Source organism: Hylaeus volcanicus, chromosome 1 (genome assembly GCF_026283585.1).
Source record: "Hylaeus volcanicus isolate JK05 chromosome 1, UHH_iyHylVolc1.0_haploid, whole genome shotgun sequence".
Lineage (NCBI taxonomy): Eukaryota > Metazoa > Arthropoda > Insecta > Hymenoptera > Colletidae > Hylaeus > Hylaeus volcanicus.
Window position 1 is genome coordinate 22,516,943 of NC_071976.1, and position 24,232 is coordinate 22,541,174.

General features: G+C 39.1%; 1 protein-coding gene across 1 annotated transcript; it reads right to left on the reverse strand.

Moving 5' to 3' along the window:
• Positions 1-21,868: 21,868 nt before the first annotated feature.
• On the reverse strand, positions 21,869-23,782 carry LOC128884906 (facilitated trehalose transporter Tret1-like). Its single transcript, XM_054138585.1, has one exon. It carries the CDS (start codon positions 23,285-23,287, stop codon positions 21,869-21,871), a length of 1,419 nt encoding a protein of 472 aa, XP_053994560.1. The 5' UTR covers positions 23,288-23,782.
• Between the last annotated feature and the right edge of the window lie 450 nt (positions 23,783-24,232).

Sequence of the window (24,232 nt, forward strand, 5' to 3'; positions counted from 1 at the left end):
GTTTTCGTATAACGCGGCACGAATTAATCGCGTTACAGGAGGATTGACTGTATACGTTTCCGTGCAATAAATCTTCGGCCTCTTTCGCATGCAACGCAGCGTCGGCGCGGGTATCGAGCTATCTGCTTAACGCGGCAAACAAACGTCCAGTCTCACGCGTAATTCATAGTATCGCTATCAGTCATCATCGACAATAACGCGGAAACGCCGCGGCAAGTGACGCATCCTATAAAGGGTAACAAGATAATCGCGACGTCACGCAGTAGGGTCTGCGGCATTGTTCCTCCATTGACTTTGTCATGGTGTCCGGGACAGCGTCGGGACGAGTGATAGACCGTTGGCAATCGTGAATGCAAATCCAGAAACAACGTACCCGAGCCGCTTCTCGCTCGTATTAATAATTTTGCCCGGAATTACTCGCCACGCACGATCGCGCTTGGTGCAGCGCACCCTGGGAAGTCCCAAACAAGTATAATTCGGGGTAACGAGCGGTGGAGAGACTATGGTTGTGTCGCGCGAACAGCGAGAGGCGCTGGGAAAGGAAGCGAGCGGGAAGGGTGAGGGCGAACTGCTGCGAAGGTGGTGGCGACGGGGTGGTATAGGACACGGGTAGGTAAGTAAAGTAAAGTTGGCGGCTGTATCGCGCTTAAACTTGGGGTTAATTCCCCTCGTTACATAGCGAAATGCCAGCGCACTTTCCTTAGCGATCGCACCGTTCAGCTGCACGCTAAGGACCGCATTGCGGAATAGACATCATCTCGCGCATAAGAAGTTTTTTATTTCCCTTTGCTACTTCGTCCCCTGTCCCCGTGGTCAGTTTCCGCGGTCCTGGTCGTTTCCCTTCGTAAGAGTTTCAGTTGCTGATCGTAAATCTTATATTGCATGCGCCTATAAAAGTGCCAGATGGACAATGAGACTCGAGCAATGTTGCATGCTTTGGATCGGTATTTATACAAATGGGAATTTTTTCGAATATATAAAACTGGTAGACGATGATAAAACAAAATGAGGTGTAAATAAAATTATTTTTTTTAAATAGAACCTTATATATTTTTATTGTTAACAAGATATCATCTGCTTAGGCAAATTCATCGAGCTATCGTATATGGTCATTTATTATAATATACGTTATTCATTAATAATGAAACTCTTCCTCTTATACCATACGTACATGTAATACTTGTCGTTCAATAATATAATGTTGTTACAAAATGTCTGGTACGTCTAAAAACCCAGTAAATAGCCAACAAAATAAGAATTCCCCTGCTTGAAGGCATCATCGGTCAGAATACATAGGTGGTAAGCAGAAATGACATTCAGGGGCGTACGGAGAAGGCGACGAAGTGAAAGGAGTTCGCCCGGCGCATTAGTTGACGTATCCAGGTTCCAAGCATCCAATCTATTACTACCAGTTCGGCATTAGTAATGTGTCGACGGTGGTGGTGAATTCCGAGATTCTGGTAGGGGTTGTCTGAAAGGGGGGCTGGAAGAAGGAGGTTGCCTCCGAGAGTCGCTGCAGGGTGGCTGCCGTGAAAGGTAGTAGCAGGGTTCCCGAAGGAAATTCGACGGCCACGGGTAGAGGAGCGGCTGACAGAGATTCGACTGGGAAACCTGAGGAGGGGCAGGAGAGTAGGCAAGCACGACATCAAAACTTGCTTTAGCGAATCTAAACTAACCGAGTAACTCCCCGCGTTACGGGGCACGATGTACGTCACAGCGGGATGGTGAATTGGTGGGTGGTGATGGTGTTAGTGTACGAACTGGAAGGCCTTGCAACGTGAACCAAAAGGGGAGAAAGTGAAACAGATAGAGAGCGAGAAGGGCAGGTGGTGAGGGTATGTGCTAATGGAGAAAGAGGAACCGCATATCGGGGGGGTACGAAACAGGTAGATGTGGAGAATACGACTGGCATGACGCAAGACTGTGGGGAAGTAAGGCAGGGGGTGAAGGAGGAGTACATACGGAGAGAGCAATGGAGGAGAATGAGGTAACTCGCGCGTATATCTCGAACCATGTATAATTCTGACCGCATCCCACCAAACTATGACATATTTGAGCATTAGCTATGCCAAGCGGATCTCAATACCTTCTCTCAACCTCTGGCAGACCCCTTGAGTACGGCTCCCTCGCCTAACCATTCCCCTTCTCGTCTCGGCACCGTACTATCCTTTTCTTCCAAATCGTACGGTACCCCCTTGTCTGCTTGCTACCATGATTCTCCTGCAACCGACTCGCGACGTGCGCCGCGAACACGGCTCGTGACCGTCAACGAGCGAACTTTAACCGTACATAGGATGGGAATACACTGGAGCGAAGGAAGCTGGTGAAAGTTCAAAACCGTGAGGACTTGGAATTCGAACAAACTTATCCTATCCCACGTCGATGCGGTTTCTGTCCCACTATACAGTTTATGATGTCCCGCGACGATATTAAGAAACCATAGAGAACGGTAAGGTTCGGGTCCTATCGTGAGAAGGGTTAGTCGGGTCATTTAACCAGACTTTCGCACTAAGAAGGTCCAACAAATTAAGATATACATAGTTGAACCTCGATCAACCCGGCTCTTAATTATCTGATTATCGATTATCTGATGAAAAGATCATACTTGACATACAGTAAAATTCCAATAAACCGGCATGCTCGAGACTTTGACAGTATCAATTATACGGAATTAGAATACTTTGGACTTACCTTGCCTAGGAAAAGTCTCTGATTGAGGGCTGTTAGAGCTGCCGATGCTGCTGCGTGGTCGACAAACTCGATGAACGCGTAACAATCGGTTCCTGGCTGTAACAGTGGAAATTGTTTCGTTTTAAAGTTGTAATAACTACTTTCTTATTGCTTTCAGAATTATTGTAGAAACTTTGATCGTATAGCAGTTTCTACTTGTTCCATGCTTTTCAAAAGATAAGAATTTTTCTTCTTTATCGTTTTAGAGTACACTTTATAAACTTCCTCGTCCCTGCGCAATTAATGAAAATTATTGTTTTTCAGCTGTCTCTGACAAGTTAGTTATAGAAGACATGGAAATAAAAGGAATAAAATCTCTGTGAATTAATGATTTCTCCTTCACTAAAGATTTTCAATTCTATTCACTCTGGAGTACAGTTTACCTTAGAAAATGAAAAAAATAGATTAAATTTCTTGGATATGTCATTTATTAACCATAACAAAAGACTTAGAACCAGTTAGTGTCGTAAACCCACGAAATCATATATCTGTACATATTTTAATTTCTTTTTAAATCGCACACTGTTTCAGAAAATTTGCAGTATCGTGTCCCTGTACATTTATTCCTTTGAGCCTTGATTACAATACAATTGTAACAATTCAAGACTGATAAGCAACCGTAAATTTGCAATAAAATGTAACAGTGGAAGGTAGCAGCGCTGTTAATGACGCGTGCCCAACGAGACAGTTGGGACCTTTTCCGGAGCTAAGTATCATTGTGGAATCAGCTGCCTTCTGTGGCCACTGAAATAGGACAAATGTTCTCGCTGAATGAACGTCGTAAACCTTATCAAGCACGTTTATTCGCGAGATGCATGCACATAGCATTCATGTAAGTATGAATACATGTGTGTAGTTCATGATATGCAACGTTCATCTGCAACCTTTCAACAATACCACTGTTTGTGTTTATCGTGAAGCAGGGCAATATAACGTTGCGTCGCTTTTGTTGATACCGAGAGAAAGGCGTTAAGGAGATTCTATCAATTTTATTAACATTCATGCCAACATCTAGCATCTATAGATACTATCTGATTATATAAAATATACAAAAATTTTGTTTAACTTCTTCTATAGTCTCAAATCTCTTTTCTCGGAGAGGTAATTTCGATAAATTTCATTAACCAGCTATTCGGTTGCAGGTGAATCATCCTTGTACAATAACGTCTAATATGTTACGCAGAGCTAGTAAAAAGATATTTCGAGTCCAGAGTTCCATTTACCTCGGTCGTGGGGCGCAGTCGCGGTCCCGTGCCAGGAACCGGCAGTAGTTTTGCGTCGAAAAATACGTAATAACGGAAAAACGCAGCTGAGCGTAAGTTAATTACAAGTAACTACTCGCAAGGGCGCTAATTACTTATTGTAACTTTCGCGTTAATTGCTTTCGGTAATTGCTTTCGGTAATTGGCCGTCCCCTTGCCTCGTTTACCTATGCAATTCCGATAGCCGCCGTGTGGACAGTAAAATTTCGCGATCGAAACGATCTTCTCGAGCCCACTCCGAGTCGAAATACTCTCCTCTCTATTAGCCATTCTACTCTACCTTTTTTTTGTGTAGCTCTATGTACCACCAAACATCACTCTTCAGCCTTCGCTACTATGGTCCTTGACGTTTGTTAAAATTAACCCTTTGCACTTGAAACCATCTGGTTGCAGAATGTACAAACAGGAATAATATCATAGTTTTTTATTTTTAGTATATGAAGTGTTGGCTCCGGTCGAGCAAAAAAAAAAGTATAATGTATTGTCCTTTCGTATCAAGCAATGTTAGCGAAATATTTGTCATGTACGCAACGGTTAAAACGTGCTCTCATTTTCAGCTTATGGTCGAACGTCCTTTAACTTTGCGGCCTATCTTGGGACACCCAGAGCTAAAAGGGAATGCATGGCTGATACCCGGACGTTCAATTTGTGGAGTTAGCACCGGGTCGAGAATTACTGCTAACTTTCCTAATGAGCTGCGCTCAGTTTTCAATTTCTTTAATCTAATCCTGACACTCTTATTGATTTACTCGTCGAAAGCAACGTAGAAATGTAATTTAACGCAAGCGAGTCCGGTATTTCGATGCAGCGCACGAAATTAGGTGGAATTAATGTAATGGTGCGTTTAGAACTTTCATGTTCAAATTGTGTAGCGACATTTACATTTCCCATTTACCTCCAACTTCGTAGTCAAGTTTGACGAGTCTTTCTATCAGCATTTAAAAATTATTTACCATCCTTTTATTTCACGGTCCGCGTTTTATTTTTAGATAACGTCAAACACTTCAAAGCGCAAAGATCGTTGCTGAAAATACAAATAGCTGGGTAAAGATAAGAAGACACGTTTCAATAAAATTATATCACACCGACGCGAAATAACGATTTTTAACAAATACCATTTTACGGGAATTCACCGAAAGCCCGTTTTTACGTGAGAAGTAAATGGGAAGCTTTATTATTTACGAGCGTTGCACATTATCCGGAAAATATGTGATATTTGGCGCCATTCGTTCGTGCCGACCATTAATCTCGTCGACGAAAATTGGTTCGCATTTCGAAATCGCGCCACCCGTCTAGTTTTCCCATGGCGATACTTCGATTGAGCTTCGCCGTTCATGGATAAAGTGCAATATAAAATTACACATCCCCCTCTCTTGTCACTGCTTTTCCATTATTCCGTCACAATGAAAATTTCAAAATTTCTTATGCTCGCAAATATTTAAACTCAGGGACAATAAACAAATTAGTTAACCCTTGAGTGAAAATTCTTTCAAATGCCATTTATTTTACATTTAATTAATAGTGATATTAATTAGATGTAGGAGGATTAGTAGGATCTTCATAGATATAAATATATACTGTATTAGTTAAGCCCTTACAGTCATGCTAACCTTTTAAGAAAATAATAACTCAATACAATAGGCGGAGGAGTAAAAGGAGGACTACACAGTGTTAATTAATTTTGAAAAATGAAGTTTGTTGGTTTTGAGAGCAACGAAAATGATAGCTCCTCTTCCTAGATTCGTTATGGAACTCATGAGTAAGGCTTATGTGGCAGATTCTATCTTAGACTAGGCGGGTCTTTCTCTCTGCTGAGTCTGATCTAAGAGGTCTTCTTATAGAGGAGACAGTTTCCAACTGGAAGGCGAGTCTAAGGAGTCTAAGGCAGGATCCGCTAGGAAAGCTTTACTGATGAGTCCTCTAGCGGATATAGGACGAAACGCCACAATTCTAGATCAAACTTTAGATCGGCTTCAACCATTTTACAAAATCATCTTATCTTAAGGGGTTAGTCGCAGTCAGGAAAATGGAAACGGTCAGTTTCTTGTGTGTTTTTTAAAGGTATTAAATAATAATTTGTATTATTGAAACGTAAATATATTACAAAGTATGTCTTAAAGAACTATAAAAGAATTCTTGTTTTAAAAAGAGGTTAATTCATTTCGTCATAACAGGCGATGGCATCGGTGGCCACTTGGTTTGCGGCGAGCAAGATTTCTTCAAACTGGTGCACCTGAAAACAAAACTAAAGGTAGATTTAGAAAATATATTAGACTAACGGGTCCCTGATCGAAGGATTTTTTATTTTCTTGTATACTTTTTTTTTATCCTGTATTGAATCGCTTAATTTTAATGAAAAAATTGAAAATCAACTTCAAATGTACGCCATCTTGTTTTAGACTAATTTTTTCCAAAATCCTTCGTTCAGGGATCCGCTAGACTAATATATTTTCGAAATCTACCTTTGTTTTTGTTTTCAGGTAAATCAGTGTAGAGAAATCTTGCTCACCGCAAACCTATGTTTTTAAATCATCGTCTACGTCATCGGCTGTTGTGACGATATAAATTAAACGTTTCTTAAAACAAAAAATGTTTTTTAATTCTTTAAAATATGCTTTATAATATACTTAATTGTTACTTATGCAAATTATTATTTAATAACTAAAAAAAATCACAAAGAAATGTCGTTTTTCTTCTTCCTGACAGCGACTAACCCCTTAAAATTAACAAGCAGAACGGGTCTCATACATTTTTTCACGTTATAAAACTTATTATGCCTAATCTCTAAAACCCTGAGTTATCATTTAAAACAAAAAAAGGAAATGGATATTTCAAAGATTCCACAGTGGCCTCATCTCCTAAATCTGCGATTCATGTACTACGTACATCTACGTACCGCCTGTAATCTAGGCAATAGGTGCAATCGTTTAAATTCTCACCATGGTTAATCAAAGCGTCGATGACTTGACTGCAGTCCGTTCAGGAGATCGCAGCCGTCCTTCTATTCCGAAGCAATAGTAACTCTTGCCAGCCAACAATATCGACAGATATTGACAGACCATTGCAAGGCGCGATCCAGCGAGCTGCATTTCGGTGACGACGGGAGCGCATTTGCCTCGCTGTTTGTGTTTGGACAGAGGGAAGCGTTGGACATTGTAATTAGGCACGACACATCGCGCCCTTGGGACCGCACTGTCAACCTTCTCCACTCTACTGGCTCACCCTCTATCATCTAGCTCACTCTACATTCTCTAACCTGCGACCCGCGTTAGTCCCAGCGACCCGGTCGTTCGACGACCGAGAGGAAAGGGTAAACGCACCTCTTATACGGAATTCACTCGGTTGAATGGAAGCCCTTAAGGGGATATACTACACTGATCGCGCTGAAACTGCGTACTTCTTTAGAAGCCAATGAAAACAAGCCATTAAACGTTTCTACTTGTTAAAAGCATGGTAAGAAATTCATTTCTTCTTCCCATCGTTTTAGAGAATATTAGAAATATTTATTAAAATTTCACTTGTTTGATTTTGTAGGATTTATTAATATTTGCAAATGTAGATGGTATTATCTGCTATAGTCGTGATACAATGATTCCTATTAAACAACTAATCTGTATGTTTTTACATTTACGAAGTTTGTAATAGATCGCTTTATAATATTCCTAAACAAAAAATCGACAAGGAAACGATGTTTTGGTTTGCATGGACTCTTCAAGCGTGGTCGAGAACGGATTTGAACGCGCTGGAAGAGGGTGGCATGCTTGGCCCTCAACATCCTCGTGGAATGTGGCCCCCCGTGCGCGCACGTACTTCATTTCGGCTGATTATGCTCGCTGCTGACCGCTAACCACCGACCGCGCGTCTGACCTGACTAGCCTTTCGTGGCTGCGCACACGGTAGCCTGTACTTAACGATAAGGATCGAGATAGTTGTTGCATCGACTGCTCCGATACCGATTGCTGCAGTGATGACTTCTGGCATGGTAAGCATGTGTACGTTACTCGGCATGGTACAGACTACATACGCTGCGTGGATAGTCGCAGCGTACGCTCGGGGACCGTCGAGCTAAATCACTCCTTAATGGATCGACCCGCTGATCTCTGATAGACTGCACGCTACCGCTCATCTAACTCCTCGTGGGTTCTATACGTTTCCTCTCATGCTAGATTTCCTCGCTTCTCTACGACTCTCCTTCCTCTTCGAATTCTGAGCTTTGTGTACTCATAGCGTAACAGCATCTGGGGTCGAACATGCACGCACATGTGCCGTTAATTTCGCTGTCCGACTGGATCCCGTGTCTTTTGTTACCGGCGGAACTCTCTATTTCACGTGTGTTTAAATACCGTAAGTCTTCCGTATCCAAACTAATTGTTTCAGATAATATATTTTCGACTACGTTTATTTAAATACAGACCTAGACTTTTAACCGTTTATTCAACACTTTACCGGGTCGCATTTTCAGAGCAAACTAACGTTAAGACTTTTGGGAAAATTGTACATTTTTATTACCATTATTATTATTATTATTGATGTTATTAAATCTATCTGGGTGCCTGACTCAAGAACATTGAACTATTCACACAGGAAGTGACTAGGTGTTTATTGCCATTAAATACACGGTCTGTCTAAAAAGAAACCGAATTTTTGCTATAAAAAGAAAAAAGGACAAGTAAAGTTTTTACGCACTCGTTTATTTACTCAAAATAATCTCCCTCTACGTCAGTACAGCGTGTAGACCGCGTAATTAATATTTTGAAGGACCTTTGCAGCTCCTGTTTTGGTAGCCCGTTTAGTACGGCGGTTACAGCGGTCTGAATCTCCGAAATATTGCTATAATGTGTCCCTTTCATTGGAATTTTCAATTTTAGGAAAAGAAAATAATCGCAGGGAGACAGATCAGGCGAGTAGGGTGAATGATCCAAGGTAACAACGCCAATTCCAATGAAAGGGACACATTATAGCAATATTTCGGAGATTCAGACCGCTTTAACCGTCGTACTAAACGGGTTACCAAAACAGGAGCTGCAAAGGTCCTTCAAAATATTAATTACGCAGTCTACACGCTGTATTGACGCAGAGGGAGATTATTTTGAGTAAATAAACGAGTGCGTAAAAACTTTACTTGTCCTTTTTTCTTTTTATAGCAAAAGTTCGGTTTCTTTTTAGACAGACCGTGTAGTATTCTATAGCATTATTCAATAAAATGTCATCATGTCCTTTTAGTTTATACATAAATATATTTGAACGCAAAATTTTCTGCTTTGGATTGCTACTTTGTTGGGTATATTATAGGATAAAACATACTATTGAAATGTATGTTCTTATTATGATTTCAAAATGCAGGATACCACAGGAGGGATGATATTTCAGTAGTAATGTCACAATATGAAGAGTAGTACAATGTAAATCTAAAATGTGAAAATTATACAAATGATAGGAATTCCAAATTCAAAGCACTTTTCTCAAATATTTATAACAGAGTGTACTACGTTCCTAAAGTATCGTAAAGCCTCGCATTAGAAAAATATAGTTACATAAATTTCAGATTTGTATAATGCAACACTACAGAGACTTGAGGACGATCAGAGATTGCATCTCGAAATGCTTATCGACAAAAGTTATGTCTGTTTGCAGACAAACTTCTAAAAGTTTAAAAGTATTTTTTTCATTCTGCAGTCATTGTTTCAAAGCTTAAAATTGTCTAAGTTTAATTTCGTCTATGTTTATCACCGAAATTCGATTCATAATACTCATAGTACGTATGGTAACGTAATCATGATTTACGACTAAAATTATTTCTAATCATAGATGTATAATTCTTGAATGTATGATTACATCACACCGGGATCAAAACGTAAAAAGATAAGATATTTTTGTACTTTTTACATCTATTTAATCGCCACTTACGTCTTATATTTTAAAAGCAATTAGTGCCTGTATGAATTCTATAGTGCCTGTTTGCTAGAGACTAATCCAAACTGCTATCAACAATTCAACACCGACGAAATCGCACGAAATGTACAAAGTAAAAGAAGCAAAAGGTAACGTTAAAGCATACGAAATGGATAACACAAGGGAAACGCTTTTAAATATAGAACCAAGGGGGGAATGGACGAAATGTTCGAGTTTTATACGGCGCAAGCCTCAAGCTTTAAAAGCAACCTCAGGGACGCGAAAATGTCAGAATAAAATTCCGTCCAGGACTGCGTCACGCGATGCAACATTCCAGGAGGTTCGAGAACAGAGGAGAAAGTTTCGCGCGCTTGGTATACCGCAGTTAAATACATGTACAATTTTTTCCTAATATTTTTTCTACCTCGACGATGGGTTAACAACATGCAGCCGTACCTGCGAACAGCCGATGTAACTCCCGTCATGAAAGGTGTATTACCTGTACCTGGGAGAAATTTACGCAGCGCTCACGAGAAACTTGGCGTGCCAGGGAACTGTAAATTTTCGTTCTGAGCGAGCGGCTTCGCATAAAATTTTGCAAACAATCAATTAGCTCGCAGGAAGCTTCGATAATGCGTCCGGTCAATTTCGACGGTAGTTTAAAATTCTCGTGCTTCCTCCTGACGAAACAAGGGCCAGGAACCGGGAACCCGACAAGGGAACACGGTGTAATATTTACTGGTATAGCGTTTTCAATTTTTGAAAATTTCTGCCACGCGAACTCGAGAGAATTCGATTCTTTATGGTCCTTCGTTGGACAAGGTTAGCGTAAATACAACGTTATGTTTGAGTTCGCTACGAGAAGTGTCTTTCTGTCAGTACGAATCAGTACTCTCTTGGTGATAAGAGAATCAGGTTTTTCTCTCAGAGACATTTGGTAACAAACGGTTACAGCCTGGTAGAGAACCCAAGATTTCATTTAAATTATTAAAAATTTGTAATGTCACACAGCATGTAAACATTTCCTCCCCTGCTTTATTCAATACTAAAAAACGGTCTTGTAAAAGTTCATAACTAAATGGAATTGACCCGTGCCGTCAAATATGAAAGATCACAAAAGCCCTAGGCACTGAAGTTGTTAAAGATACTCGCTGCAAGTATACCGCTACGTTAGACTCAAAAGGAGTTTTATTACTCTCGCGAAACAATGCACGTTAACAAAATATGAGTCCTGATTTCAGCTACTAGGTCGAAACCGTCCTACTTTCTTCGTGTTGGCCCGTTGGCTGCTGAAAGAGTGAAATCGAGGAGGTAAGATGGGCAAGGGTGGATTGGCTGATCTGGGCAGGCGATCTTTACTGCCGAAAATCCATTATTTTCCCCATTAGATCGCTCTTCCCGATCTTCCGGGGCAGGCATTTTCGTTTAGCAGTTTTTCTTCCGATTCACGTCGTTTATGACTACCCAGCTCCGTTGATCCCCATCCACCATTTCGTGCTATACACTATCTCGCACCTTCGGTAGCTCCCTTCAAGCCAGGAAATCTCGTCGATCTCGTTTCTCCGCTTTCCACGCTTTCGCCAGGTTTTATCGCATTCGCTTACCGTCACCGTAAGCAAAACAGTCCGTGCATCTCGCGCGTTTGCTCGCCGCACTGACAACTTAAAGCGGAACGTTTTGTTCGACGCAAAGAGAATAACTGGGATCCTAGATAACGTTGATAAATTCCCCAGAGTTCCGAGCGTCAAATCGAGGAGCGAATATCGTGATCAAAGATCCTGGCGATTACACTTAATCTCGAATGTGGAGAGCTGAAACAATTTTAAGATTGAAAATCTTTTTATTTTCGAACAGCCGAAATTCATGTCCCGTTATATAGTGAAAAATGTTGTGAGACGATGAAATGGGTGGGTAGTAACAGAATAAATATGTCCCGTCACACAGCTAGTCGTGAGATATTTTTTTATATTTTAATATCTACTGATTGGAACAATTAAAACTTAATCCGAAATAATTAAACGTTTATGATACATACAGTATCATTCAGTGTTCAATTAAATATTAATAACAATTACGGTTAGGAATAAGTATTCATTCGAGACATTAATCGTGAGAAATTTGTCAATATTTTAATATCTGCTGATTGCACCAACTAAATATTAATTTCTGACAATAGTTAAATTAATTATTAACAATACTTATTATTTAAACAATGATGGGGAATATGATTATGCTGAGGTATTAATGTTTCGTAAATTCTTTTGTGGATGTATCCAACGAGCCTTCGAATCGACCTGTCACGACATGTCGCGCGGTTGTTGTTCGCCCTTAGCCTTCTCTACTTTGAGAGGAACAAGCGAGCCGCGACCCTCGACGCAGGTACACGAGGGATGAGAGCTCATTCTTCGACGATCCTTCGGTCGATATAGATCTCGCGATCTCGCGTCCGTGTCTCGCGTCCCTCCTACCTTTGCTTGTGTAGTTTCCCGTAGTTATCGTAGCTTGGTATTGGTTGTGGGTACCTTAGTTTGGTTTGGGTAGTTTTAAGGCATGCGTGTACGAGAGTCTCTCCTCTACCAAAGAATTATTAATCAAATTGTTTTGTTTGTTCGTAAGTCCATATTGGGCTCGTAACATCGTGCTCCACTTCGGTCACTATTACTTCTGGATCTGTATTCGAGAGGACGACAATCGACTCCTCCGAATCGGTTCTCTACTCCCTGTATCCCGGCTGGTGTAGTCCAGGCTCCCGAAGCAGTGCAGTAAGTCCAAAGCGCAGTGAGACGGGTACAAGTCGGGTCCGTTCGTGACTTCCAGATGGGTGCAGGGTGTGGAGGACTGGTTCGGAGACGTCGGTCGTCTTCTTCTCGAGTCCAGATCCAACAAGAGGAAACGGGACTGACACAGTAAGTCCAGTTTCATGGTCGCGTCGCGTCGCGAATTAGCTTCACCCCTCTTAGATCATGTAATAATTATTTGGCAGAGTCAGACTTAGACTTTGGAAATCAAAGGGTGTTTGTTTTCTTTGATTTCCACGGTTTACCGTGGTTACTTAGTATTAAGCTCGTCAACTCTATGTAGAGTATGCATCTATGTATGAATGCTCTATGTAGAGGGAGATCGAAGGAACTTTGATTCCTTCTATCTCCGGGTCTCCAGTCGCAGCAACCTCCACGTGGTGAGACCTGGTAATCGGTATTATTCGTGACGAAGGATTGTTCGTCGCGAATAATATCGAGCTAATGGCTGCGAACTTGTAAAGTGTAAAGTGTAAAATGTAAAGTGAAATTAGATTTAGATTAGTCAAGCGAACGATACGCGTCCATAGGATGAACCACTATGTGTATACCTTATTCTTTGGAATAATATTTACGTTTTCTAGTGAAAAGGACATTCTCTTATTAATTTATAACATCCATAAACACATTTAGAACATTTCGAAAATTATCATTTGTCCCGCTAAATCGCTGAAATATCACAGTGTGGGACGGAGCGAAAACACCAGGGTATGTCGGTGAGTTTTATCGTTGCATTAGCGTTGTCTCATCCAGATATCTGATCCCAGATTATGTTACACTACTCGGCGATCGAACTCCTCGACCCCTCAAGAGGTATGTATACCCCCGAATGGTGAGGATGGTTTTTTTGCATTTATCGTATAGAAATTTAAGGAGATTTTACTGTAGTAACAAAAAAATGTTCCGTTACAATTGGCTCTTAGTACGTCGCAAACCAATGAAGGGGTTTTCTGAGAAAAAAATTGTCCTGTCGCGGGAAATCATTAACTATGGTGCAGCAGGTGGTGGTTTGCGATCAGTTAGTCGTGAGATATCCTGTCACTTGATTTTCAATCTCTCCAATTCTTGCGTGTGCGCAAAGTCTATAAATTTTTTATTTTTACATAGGTCAGAATTGCATCAACTGTTAAATTGTCTAAAAGTTCCTTTCTAAAAGTTCATTTTTCCTCAAAGTAATGTAAAGCAAGAATTAAATGAATTATTTGTAACCCTATGATTTATAACCTGATTTTGAAAGATTAGTGTATTTCCGTGTATTATAAATATTTCATGATAAAAGCTTTTTTTCTATTCTACATAGAATTCAATAATTATCAGCATACGCATGTCTCATGTAAGTAGATTCACCCAATTTCATGATATGTTATCATTTCCATGTAAACTTCACTCCCTATTTTGTCAGTACTGTCAGTAACTCAAAATCAAGTTCAATAGCAGCTTTGCCCTCGGCGACCACGTGTATCTCCCATCTGTAACTCTGTTTAGAGAGCTGTCGGCTCCCTTAAACGGTTCCATCATCCTTTAGGAATTTGGGTACGCTTGAGATATTGTAATATTCTCTAGTACAACTGTGCTCAAAATACTCTTCGCTGGCATTGTCGCTACATCTTAATAAATATCAACATTTACCTACTATATGAATTATCCGTTGCTTACCTGTCCATTTAATCAAATGAAAATTAAGATACAGTTAGAATTTTTGGAAGTGATCTTATTATCTTATTCTGTTGTTTTTAAAACGTTTTTAAAAATTCCGCCATAAATGTAAATGTAAACGTGTAAGTTTTATATTTCTCTCCGGGATAGTGGGCCGTGCATTAAAGTACAAAGACGGGCACGAATTTCGTTTCCTGTAAAGTAAACTGCACCGCGATAAATCGCATTGTGCGGCAAAAATAATTCCCTGGACGACCGTCGGCGCGGAGGATGCATTATTAAACACGACGTGTTTTCTCGCTAATTTCTTATACCGCCTAGCTATCATGCACTTTATGCCGCGGTTTAATTCATATCTCCCGTTTCATTATTCAAAAGCGGGTTCCGGGATGCTTGTATTCCCTTAGACCCTAAATCGGCTTAACCAAAGAGCTGCGATCACCTACGCGGATGTATACGTATACAGCTGTTTGTATACCTTGGCAAAGTAAAGACGTTGCAGGAGGCCGCTTCGTAGCCGCTCCAGGACGGTTGGTATCGATAAAAGTGTCGGCGACTTTTCCATGCTTCAGCACCCTTTCCTCGTTTCCCGATCCTCGCAACTTCTTTCCCGTCCTTCTCGCAGCCTCTCCAACAGTCTGCCTGCACTCCGACCTTCCCAGATCCTCCAAATCTAAATGATTCGGTTATTTCTGGAAGGTTGCTGGAGGCGTTTCTCTTCCAACGGCCTCGTTCCAAAGTGATTTCCCTCGTTCTTGTAATCCCGAATTCGATCGATCGAGCGCTGGCGCGAGCAAAGGGTTTTACGACGGAATAAGGCAAGAAGGTAACGAAAAATTTCTAATATATCCGCAAGATAAACAAACAGCGTCAAAAATTGCAAGATTCAAAGATCCAGAGTAACCTTGCGGTTATATTTGCTGGAAGGGATCTGGTATGGTCGTATAATCGGGCAGAAGTCGAACTTTGTAACTTGAGGGGTGGAGCCACATTAGAAAGCCAAGTATTAAGTGTTTCAACGGATATATTTTTTTTTTACATGGAAGAATTTTTGTAAAGTTTGTGTAACTTTGAGAATATTTTAGGCACGTTTTAAAGTAAATTTGGTCATTTTTATAATTCGTATAAAAAAAAACTTTTCAAAATATACATATACTATATTTATAAAAGACACTAAAAGTAGAGAATAATATTTTTCTCCTTACGTTATATTTTTAGACTAGTGCCACTGGAAATAAAAGCATGAGAATAAACTATTTATAAGTCCATTTACTACTCATGACTAATATATCGTTGAAAAGAAAAATGCGCGCCCTATCCTTTCAAGTATTCTTCAAATGTACAGGAGTAGTTACGCGTTCGTGACACTGTCATTTTAGAAATGATTCAACCACTGCATCCAGCGGCACACGCAACACAGAATCATAATTGTGATCACTGGTGCTTCTGGTAGGAAGGGGGTGCGATATCTTATAAGGGTACAAAGAGCGTGTGAGATATCTGGAAAGAAGAACAGAATAAATAAAGAGAACCAAGAAGAACACCGGCGACGTGTACAGACTGTATAGCCGGTCAGTTTCTGGTGTCTGGTACCAACGTGAATGCCAACGTAGGCCTGAATAAGAGGGTGGATTTCAGGGGCTTTAATATGAATAGGTATACCACATATGTACTCTATTCCGCCTACTGCAGCTATCGTATGCAGGGTGGACAGAAGTTTGAGGTCTTGCAAGAAGGAGAAGGAGAGAAGGACTGGCCAGCGGGAGAGAGGACGCATACCATGTATATGTATGTGTGTATATATATATTTTTCAGAGAAGAGGGCTAGCCAAAACGCCTAGAATTGCCTCGCCTCTTCCGTGTTGGTGTCCACTACGATTCATTACCTCTCTATTCATCGACATTACCGACGGTACGTTCTGCTGGGCCCTCGAAAATCACCCACCGTCCCTCTGGTCCTACCTCCGCTTCGCCACACTTTAACGTCTTTTAACACTCGACTTTGCATCAGATATCCCTGGCATTGCCAGAACCGTGGCCTTGTTTTGCTGTTGGGTCCTTACACTGATTGATCGATCATTGAATACGCAATGACATCAATGTCTCTCTTTTATTTGTATCTTCATAGATGCCTAATAAACTTACCAAACATTTTCAAACATTTTTTATTCAATTCATTTTTTACAACTCTTGCATAATGTATAGAACGACCATTTTGCTGGATCCACATTGTTTATTGGATATGCAATTGTAAATTATGTAATACAATATAACGCTTGATGTTTCTAAACACGTTTTATTTTCTTCATTGAAGTAAAACGTATTTATTCGCTTAATTATGACTCACGAACCTTTTTTTATTTCTTTTATATAACAATTATATTATAGTTGAAAACATAAAGTTAGAAAAAAATCCGTTAGAAAAAAATCCAAAGCCGACTGAATAATTGAAAATGTATCGGATATTTCAAATATCTACTAACGCCATTATATTTCTCATAAACAATTGTCCAGCGTCCTCTAATTTCCATATCTTGCATGTGTTACGCAATATATTCTCACGTTTTTGCACGAGTTAATGTTTCGATCCTGGCACCAGGGAATATGCGCGTTCGCGTACGTATTAAATTATATTCGCATATCGCTTTGTTTACCCTTTGTTGTTAATGGCCGCGGAAGCTGAAAGCCTCTTAATTTATTATGAGCGGTGTGTACCGAAGCGGTACGCACATTATGTACGATTTTTGGCATTCGAACGTCGCATATGAAACGTAAATGCTAAAAGCAACCATTACGTTTTCACAGTTTCAACCGCTTTTAACGAGAATACAATTTAAGCTAACGACAAACTTCGAAATAGACTTTATGTTTTCAACACTCGCTATGTCGATATTATTTATTATAAGTTTGAATTTCGTTCTGCTGAATGGTAAGAGTCGTTGTTGATAAAGGTGGAAAATAAAGCAGCTACGATTACTAATGGCCTGAATAATTATTCTTTATGTTTCAATACACGTGTTATTTCTATCATTTGAGCGAAACATACTAAAATTTACCTGGAATCTTTTGACTAAACTTACCACTACATTTTTTATATATTATTTCCAGGCTCACAAATGGATCAACATTCAAATTGGCAAGGATTCAAGTATTGTAATTCGTAGCATGGGTTTCTCATGCTAAAAATTGCATTATTTTGAATAAAATTCAACAATCTTCGCAAAGAACTATACAAACATATTCTGAAATCGAAGCTACTTCCGAACCACTTCTGTGCACTTTATCGTTCATTACCTCCAATGGAAAAGTCATTTCTGTCGTTAAGAATTCATAATGATCAGAGAAATTTTCTAGTTTGGGAAAGGAAGGTACGCGAAGGCCGTGAATTTCCCGAGAAAATCCGTCGTCGGAGTGAGCTGAGAAAATAATAGCGCGGTTGCCCTCTCCCGTTTTAAACGATCGAATACGTCCGTGCCACGCGACGAGATTTATGCGTCGATTATTTATCGCGTCCCTTTCGTCGTGGAAAATAGAAAATATGCTTAATAGGGAGAGCAGGCCCACACGCACGCTCCCGACACAAGCTCGCGATAGGTATACTTAAAACCTCATTTATATTGTCCTTGCTATCTGCCGGTACATAAATTCCCCCATTGGAAATTCACCTTAGCTGTTATAGAAATGCACCAAGTACCTGTGTGGAGGAATGCAAACGCGTAAACGCACACGTGAACGTAAGTATTGCGTGCACGTGCTAGAGAAATTTATATCCCAAGGGTTTACACCACCTTGGAGGTGTAACATAGTCGTAGTTATCTAAAAACTAATTCCAGTGGAGCTGCATGTTAAACAAGTTTAAACTTGCATCAAAGGAATATGCGTTGTTTGTAGAGTACATAAATATTTTTGTTTTTTCTTAAACTCGAGTTCTATTCAAAATGAAGTTAGTTTTTATATAATATAGTTACTATAGTTATATACATATAGTTTCAGCATTATGTTATATATAGTAAAAATTTTACAATCAATAAAAGAAATCTTATAGCAATGTAATTAAAAACTTACCATGTACTTATAATAAAGAAGTCAATATTGAATAGGTTACCAAATTATAAATTATAAATTTAAACTTTTTTTATATTTACAAATTTATATTTTTTTCATATGATCATTCGAATGGATAACTTTAGCGAAGGTTTAAGCGATTGCATGTACAGTTTCGCAATTTTGAAACCATATTGCCGCAAACATGGTACAGTGGATGCCATTTTCTTTCTGTCAGTAATACAACGATGTTATAAAGGATGCTCATAACTTATTCTGGGAAATCTACTCGTGGTAACGGACAAACGCGTTCAGAACGGAAGGGAAAATACAAAATGTGGAAATAAATAAAGGAAGCCGATCTAACGTGCTTACGGAGTAAGGTAACCGGTTTGAAATGGTTTAAAGCGGGGTGGGCTGGGTTCAGGTGGTGTTGCAACCAATATCGTAAATCCAGATCGACTGAGAAAGAGGGAAAGAGACATAGAAAGAGAAAACGAGTCTCTTTCGACCTTTTCTGTACACTCACCTTGGTGCCTTCTTTTGCATCTGTGCAATATCTTAATAAAGCCGAAGATAGAATTATAAGGCTACGAATGCTCCGTGCATTGTAAAAATGGACACATAAACTTCTTTGCATATTCAGTTTCGATTTTACTCTGACTGTATATAACATATAAGACACTACGCTACGATATACGTAAGGTGTTCCTATCAGCTTTAAATTTAACCTTTGCCTGTATCAGAATGATGTTAACGTACTATACAATATGAAAGATTAGATTTCCAAACTTTGCTTCACGAAGAATACGTTTCGGAGATAACAGACCTTATCAGTTTATTACATACGGTTGCTTTGTAATCTTTAATAGTTCTACATATCTTCAAATACAATTTCAATTCACACACTTTCATTACATAAAAATCAAATAGAAACCACTTTTCCTGCTCAGAACAATAAACCAGTCCTTCGTGTACTTGAAAAAATTGTTTAAAATTATCGTGTAAGTTGGTAACCGTAAAATAGAGACAAAAATGACAGAAAATTTATGAAAAGGAGTCAATAATATATTTTATATTTACATTTATTTTTATATTTTTAATTATAATTGTATTTATATTAATAGTGCATTAATTAGTGCAATGTCTTGATATATATGACTTTACAAACATGTAGAATACTTGTAGAACTTGTAGAATTTGTAAAAAAGAATATGAAAGGTATAATATTGTACAAATTGTTTTTCTTCCTTTGGTCATTTCTTGATTATGAGAGGAACAACATAAACTGACAAATAATATATTAAACCGTAAGAAAATCCATTCTTTATCGACAAATTTACTGGTTCGCCTTGGCTAAAGGATCGATGCTCGGAAATTTCGAAAGTTTGGCAGTGCAAGTAGCCCCGTCTTGCTAGTGTGAACGTGACACGTTCACCATCCAAGCTAACGCGTGTGGAGGGCACAGCAATTCCTGATATCGTGGCTGTCGATCAATCGATGCGTGGGTTTCAATAATCCAACGGATTGTTATCGGTCTCGTACATAAAACTCTGCCGGAATATCACACGACATCCCGATGATAACCGATCGAATTTTAATCGGGGACCTCGTCGAATTGGATAGCTGACGTGTGATCCTCTCGAAAATCCACGCAAAACGCGATATGCCAGAAATCAATCCCGATGTGTCATCGTCGACTTTGGCCTTGCGCGTAGTAATACGTAACGGGTACATTGGTCTGCGTGTCGAATTAAAAACTTTAATAACGTGAAATTCATCCCTTCAGTTTGATTAATCTGAAAACCCATCAGGCTTAGTGGTGCAGTTGTAAAGTATACGTGACAGGCGACTGACGTTGCGTTAGTATTTTCTTTATTTCTTATTTTGATTATACTATAGACCTTTCAAACATAAAGCTAGTGAGAAATGAACTTTTACAGGATGCTACATCATTTTTATTAGATTCTATATCATAAGTGATTACGATATAAATTCTCTAAAAATTTAATTGTACACGATATAAAAGATTTTCCAATAGGGATTTAAGGGAGGAAATAAACATTGTAATTTTTAGGAAGTATTTCCTCGGAAAATTTGGAAGATATCAGCTGCCACCCATCGTAAGTCACCATCGAACGTAGCTGTTTTACGTACATTCTGGAGGCCACAGTTCTCATCTGAAATCAAGGGATTTAAATTTACTTTAAAGACATGACTTTCTTGCCAACATTCAAAAATGTTGAAGGTCCTTGAAAGGGGTGGTTCGGGGGATGATTTGAAACAACTTTTTCCTTAGCGAAAATGTTGTCCGTGGCTTCGTTAAGGAGACATTAACAGAAAACCCCGACCAATCAGAGCGCGAGTATGCCGGTGGAGCGGCCGCGGTAACGTAAGCTGCGCGCTAGGCGGCCGCAGTAGAATAGGGTCGCGCTAGACAGCCGTAGCAGCATAGGCTACGCGCTGGACAGCCGCAGTAGCATAGGCTACGCGGTAGACGGCCGCGCTCGTACGTGACAAGTGACTTTGACGTCCTTCGATGCACGTCAAACCATACAAGCGCACGGTCGAAGTAAAGGACTATACAGGGTAGGACGATATTCTACAAGATGGTAATAAGGAATTGTTTCTTATGTACCAATAATTTTATATCTCAATATTTGTCTCTAATCTACATTTTCTTGATCACTGGGTATATTCACTATTAACTCACAATCCACGTAGACATAAACAAAACACTGACACACTAAACACGTCTATACTCCACGACTGCTCGACCACGACTCGTAACACTTTCTGTATCTGTGATTTCATTTGTTTATTTATATCGCCAGTGTACCGCGGTACGATTAAAGGTCTATTTACAGATATCCGTAACGTGACAGTTCCGTATCCGTACCGTATCAATAACGTCACGGAGCAGTGTCGAACGTGTGTGAACATGCTCATTCAAAAACAACAGAAGAATATTTAAAATCACTGACACTGATGGAACATTACGGAACTGAACGGATACGGAACTGACACGTTACGGATATGTGTAAATAGACCTTAAAGAAAACCACAAATGCGATCAACCAAGTTACTATCGTAAAATCAAGGTATGACAAGAGAAAGAATCGACTTGACTAAGGGAAAAATGATTCTAGCAACGAAAACCCTCATTCTCTAGATTCTGATTCGGAATAAGCAAAGAATACAACATTGAGTTTAACGTAACGAAATAAAACTTGTACTTAATCAAAACAATAGTGTGACGCGGATGTTATTAATAATATTGCATTCCAATATTATTCGTGAGTGCACTTATTCCACGATTTACGCGGAAGGTCGTTTTCTTGGAATACCGTGTAAATCGAAATAATGGTATTTGAAACAATTGTTTTGATTGAAATTCTATTAACGAATAAAAATATACAATTCAAATTAAATTTAAACTTAAAATTAATCTTATAGATAAACAATATTTTAATTTAATAAAAATAATCACGAATCGTTAAGTTCCCTTTGAATTTCCTCTAGAGATTTGCCTTTTGTTTCAGGAACTAGGAAGTATACAAAGAGCATTCCAATAGCGCTAGTAGCAGAAAATAACCAAAATGTACCACTCTTATGAATTGCTTCTTTTAAATTAGTATAAAATTTCGTCATAATGAAAGCCAGTGTCCAATTTATAAGACTGGTACTACTTGCAGCTACACCTTTTACTTCTGGTCCAAAAATTTCACCCGTCATTATCCATGGGATAGGACCAAAACCCAAGGAAAACATGGCAAGAAATATGCATATAGAAGCTACAGGTAACCATTCAATTGAGCTCGTATCCTCTGTATTATCGTTAAGGTAAAAGTAAACTCCAAGTGCGAAAGATGTTAAGAACAAACATGTTATAGATGCTAATAGCAATAATCTTCTACCTAAATGGTCTACAATCAAAGTACTTACGAGAACACCTAGGAACCCTACTAAACCTACCAAGATACTAAAGTTTCCAGGTGTAATAGAAATACCAGCTGATGTAACGATATCACTAGCATAAAATATAACAGTATTTATGCCGCTAAACTGTTGGAAAAACATAAGACCATAAGCGATTACAAACCCTTTTATGGTTGCTTTGGATTTAATTGAAGTCAGAAAAGAAGCAGTTTTATTTTTAGTTTCCTTCAATGCCTCTTTCTGACGTTGTAATTCATTATCTATATTATACTGTTCGCCTCGTAACCTGATTAAACTTTTTCTGGCGCACTCTTTGTTACCTTTCTTCAAGTAATAAATTGGTGTTTCCGGCATGAACATAAAAACTCCGAAAAAAACTAGTGGCACGATAGCAGATATAATAGACAGATCACGTATATTAACAAGGGTTCCGAAAACATACGATAATAAAATGCCTATGGAAAGAAGTAACTGAAAGCAACTTCCAAGGCGTCCACGAATGCTATTTTCAGCTATTTCGGCTGTGTAGAGCGGTGCAACTGCACAAAAAGTTCCGACACTAATACCTGTCATAAATCTTCCAATATAAAACATGGGGACGGAATTAGCAAAAATGATGAGCAGCCAGCCTACAGTAAAGGGTACCACCATCAAGAGCATCGAATACTTTCTTCCAATCACGTCGGTAAGAATTCCAATGGGAATACTTATCACGACGGATCCAATTGCAGGTGATGATCCAATCCATGAAAATTCTTCAGCAGAAATTGGAAAGCCATACAGTTCCTGTATAGATGCTCCATCAGAACCAGCAGAAGAAGACCATGCTAATACCATACCAGATGCCAAAGCCCCAAGAGTTGCTGATAAACTGGCAATGTACTGGATCAACTTTTTACCTCTTGCATTTTGATCTTGACTGTTTAAAAATGTTTCTTGTGCAATCCAAATGCTTTTTTCATTCATCTTGTTGAAATTTTGTTGACAGACACCTATAAGTAATTAGACTAATCTATTACCTGTAAATAACACATTATTTTTATAAAACATGACAATTACATCTGTCATAAGGCAATTCAATCTTAACTGAAATATTTATAATTTACATAATTCTAGAAACGTCAAAATTGAAGCTACAATTACTTATTTAAAAACAACGAAGCTATGCGTTAGTAATATATATAGTACGTATTCTAAAATTTTGTAGTTGATAAAAAAAAGTAGATACTTCATTACTGAAACTTCGAAAACTCAATAAATACGAATTATTAATTGATAATATGCTATGATTGTATCTTTGCTGTTTACTAACTTGATCGTATTTGTTCTGTTTACTTACTGCGTTGTTCGAATACAAATTTCAAAAGCTGTGAAATGTTTTAAACGGCGATTGAAATCCTATCGTGTCTCAAGTCCGGTTGTACGTTAAGAAATATAATTGCGAATAAAACATAATCATTACCTTGACGGATATTCGTTTCTTATCAGCGATATGGTTAAATCCAGATTAAATTTGTTTTTAACTCCGGTAATTTTTCATTATACGAGGTACATTTCAAAAGTAATAGCCACGCCCCTATAACGCCGCTTCTGGTAGACCTACGATAACGACCGACCGCTCATTGTGTTCAATGGAATTTTTTAAGTTTGCATACCCAGTTTTGTTTTGTTCAATTCGATAGTGCTCGCGTTGGGTTGATCTAAATTGGAATTATCGTTGACATGTGCGTCCGGTTCTTGTGAGGAACGTGCCGTGATTCGTTTCCTCGCTGTTGAAAATTGCACGGCTAAAAACATTCACGATTGTTTGAACAATGTGTATGGAGAGTGTGCCATTCGTTCTCGAATCGTTAGAGCTTGGATAGAGTGGTTTATAACCGGCCGAGAGACGATACACGATGACGACAGAAG

Excerpts from the sequence above, each read along its gene's own strand:
- LOC128884906 (XM_054138585.1), bottom strand. The coding sequence starts at position 23,287 with ATGAATGAAAAAAGCATTTGGATTGCACAAGAAACATTTTTAAACAGT.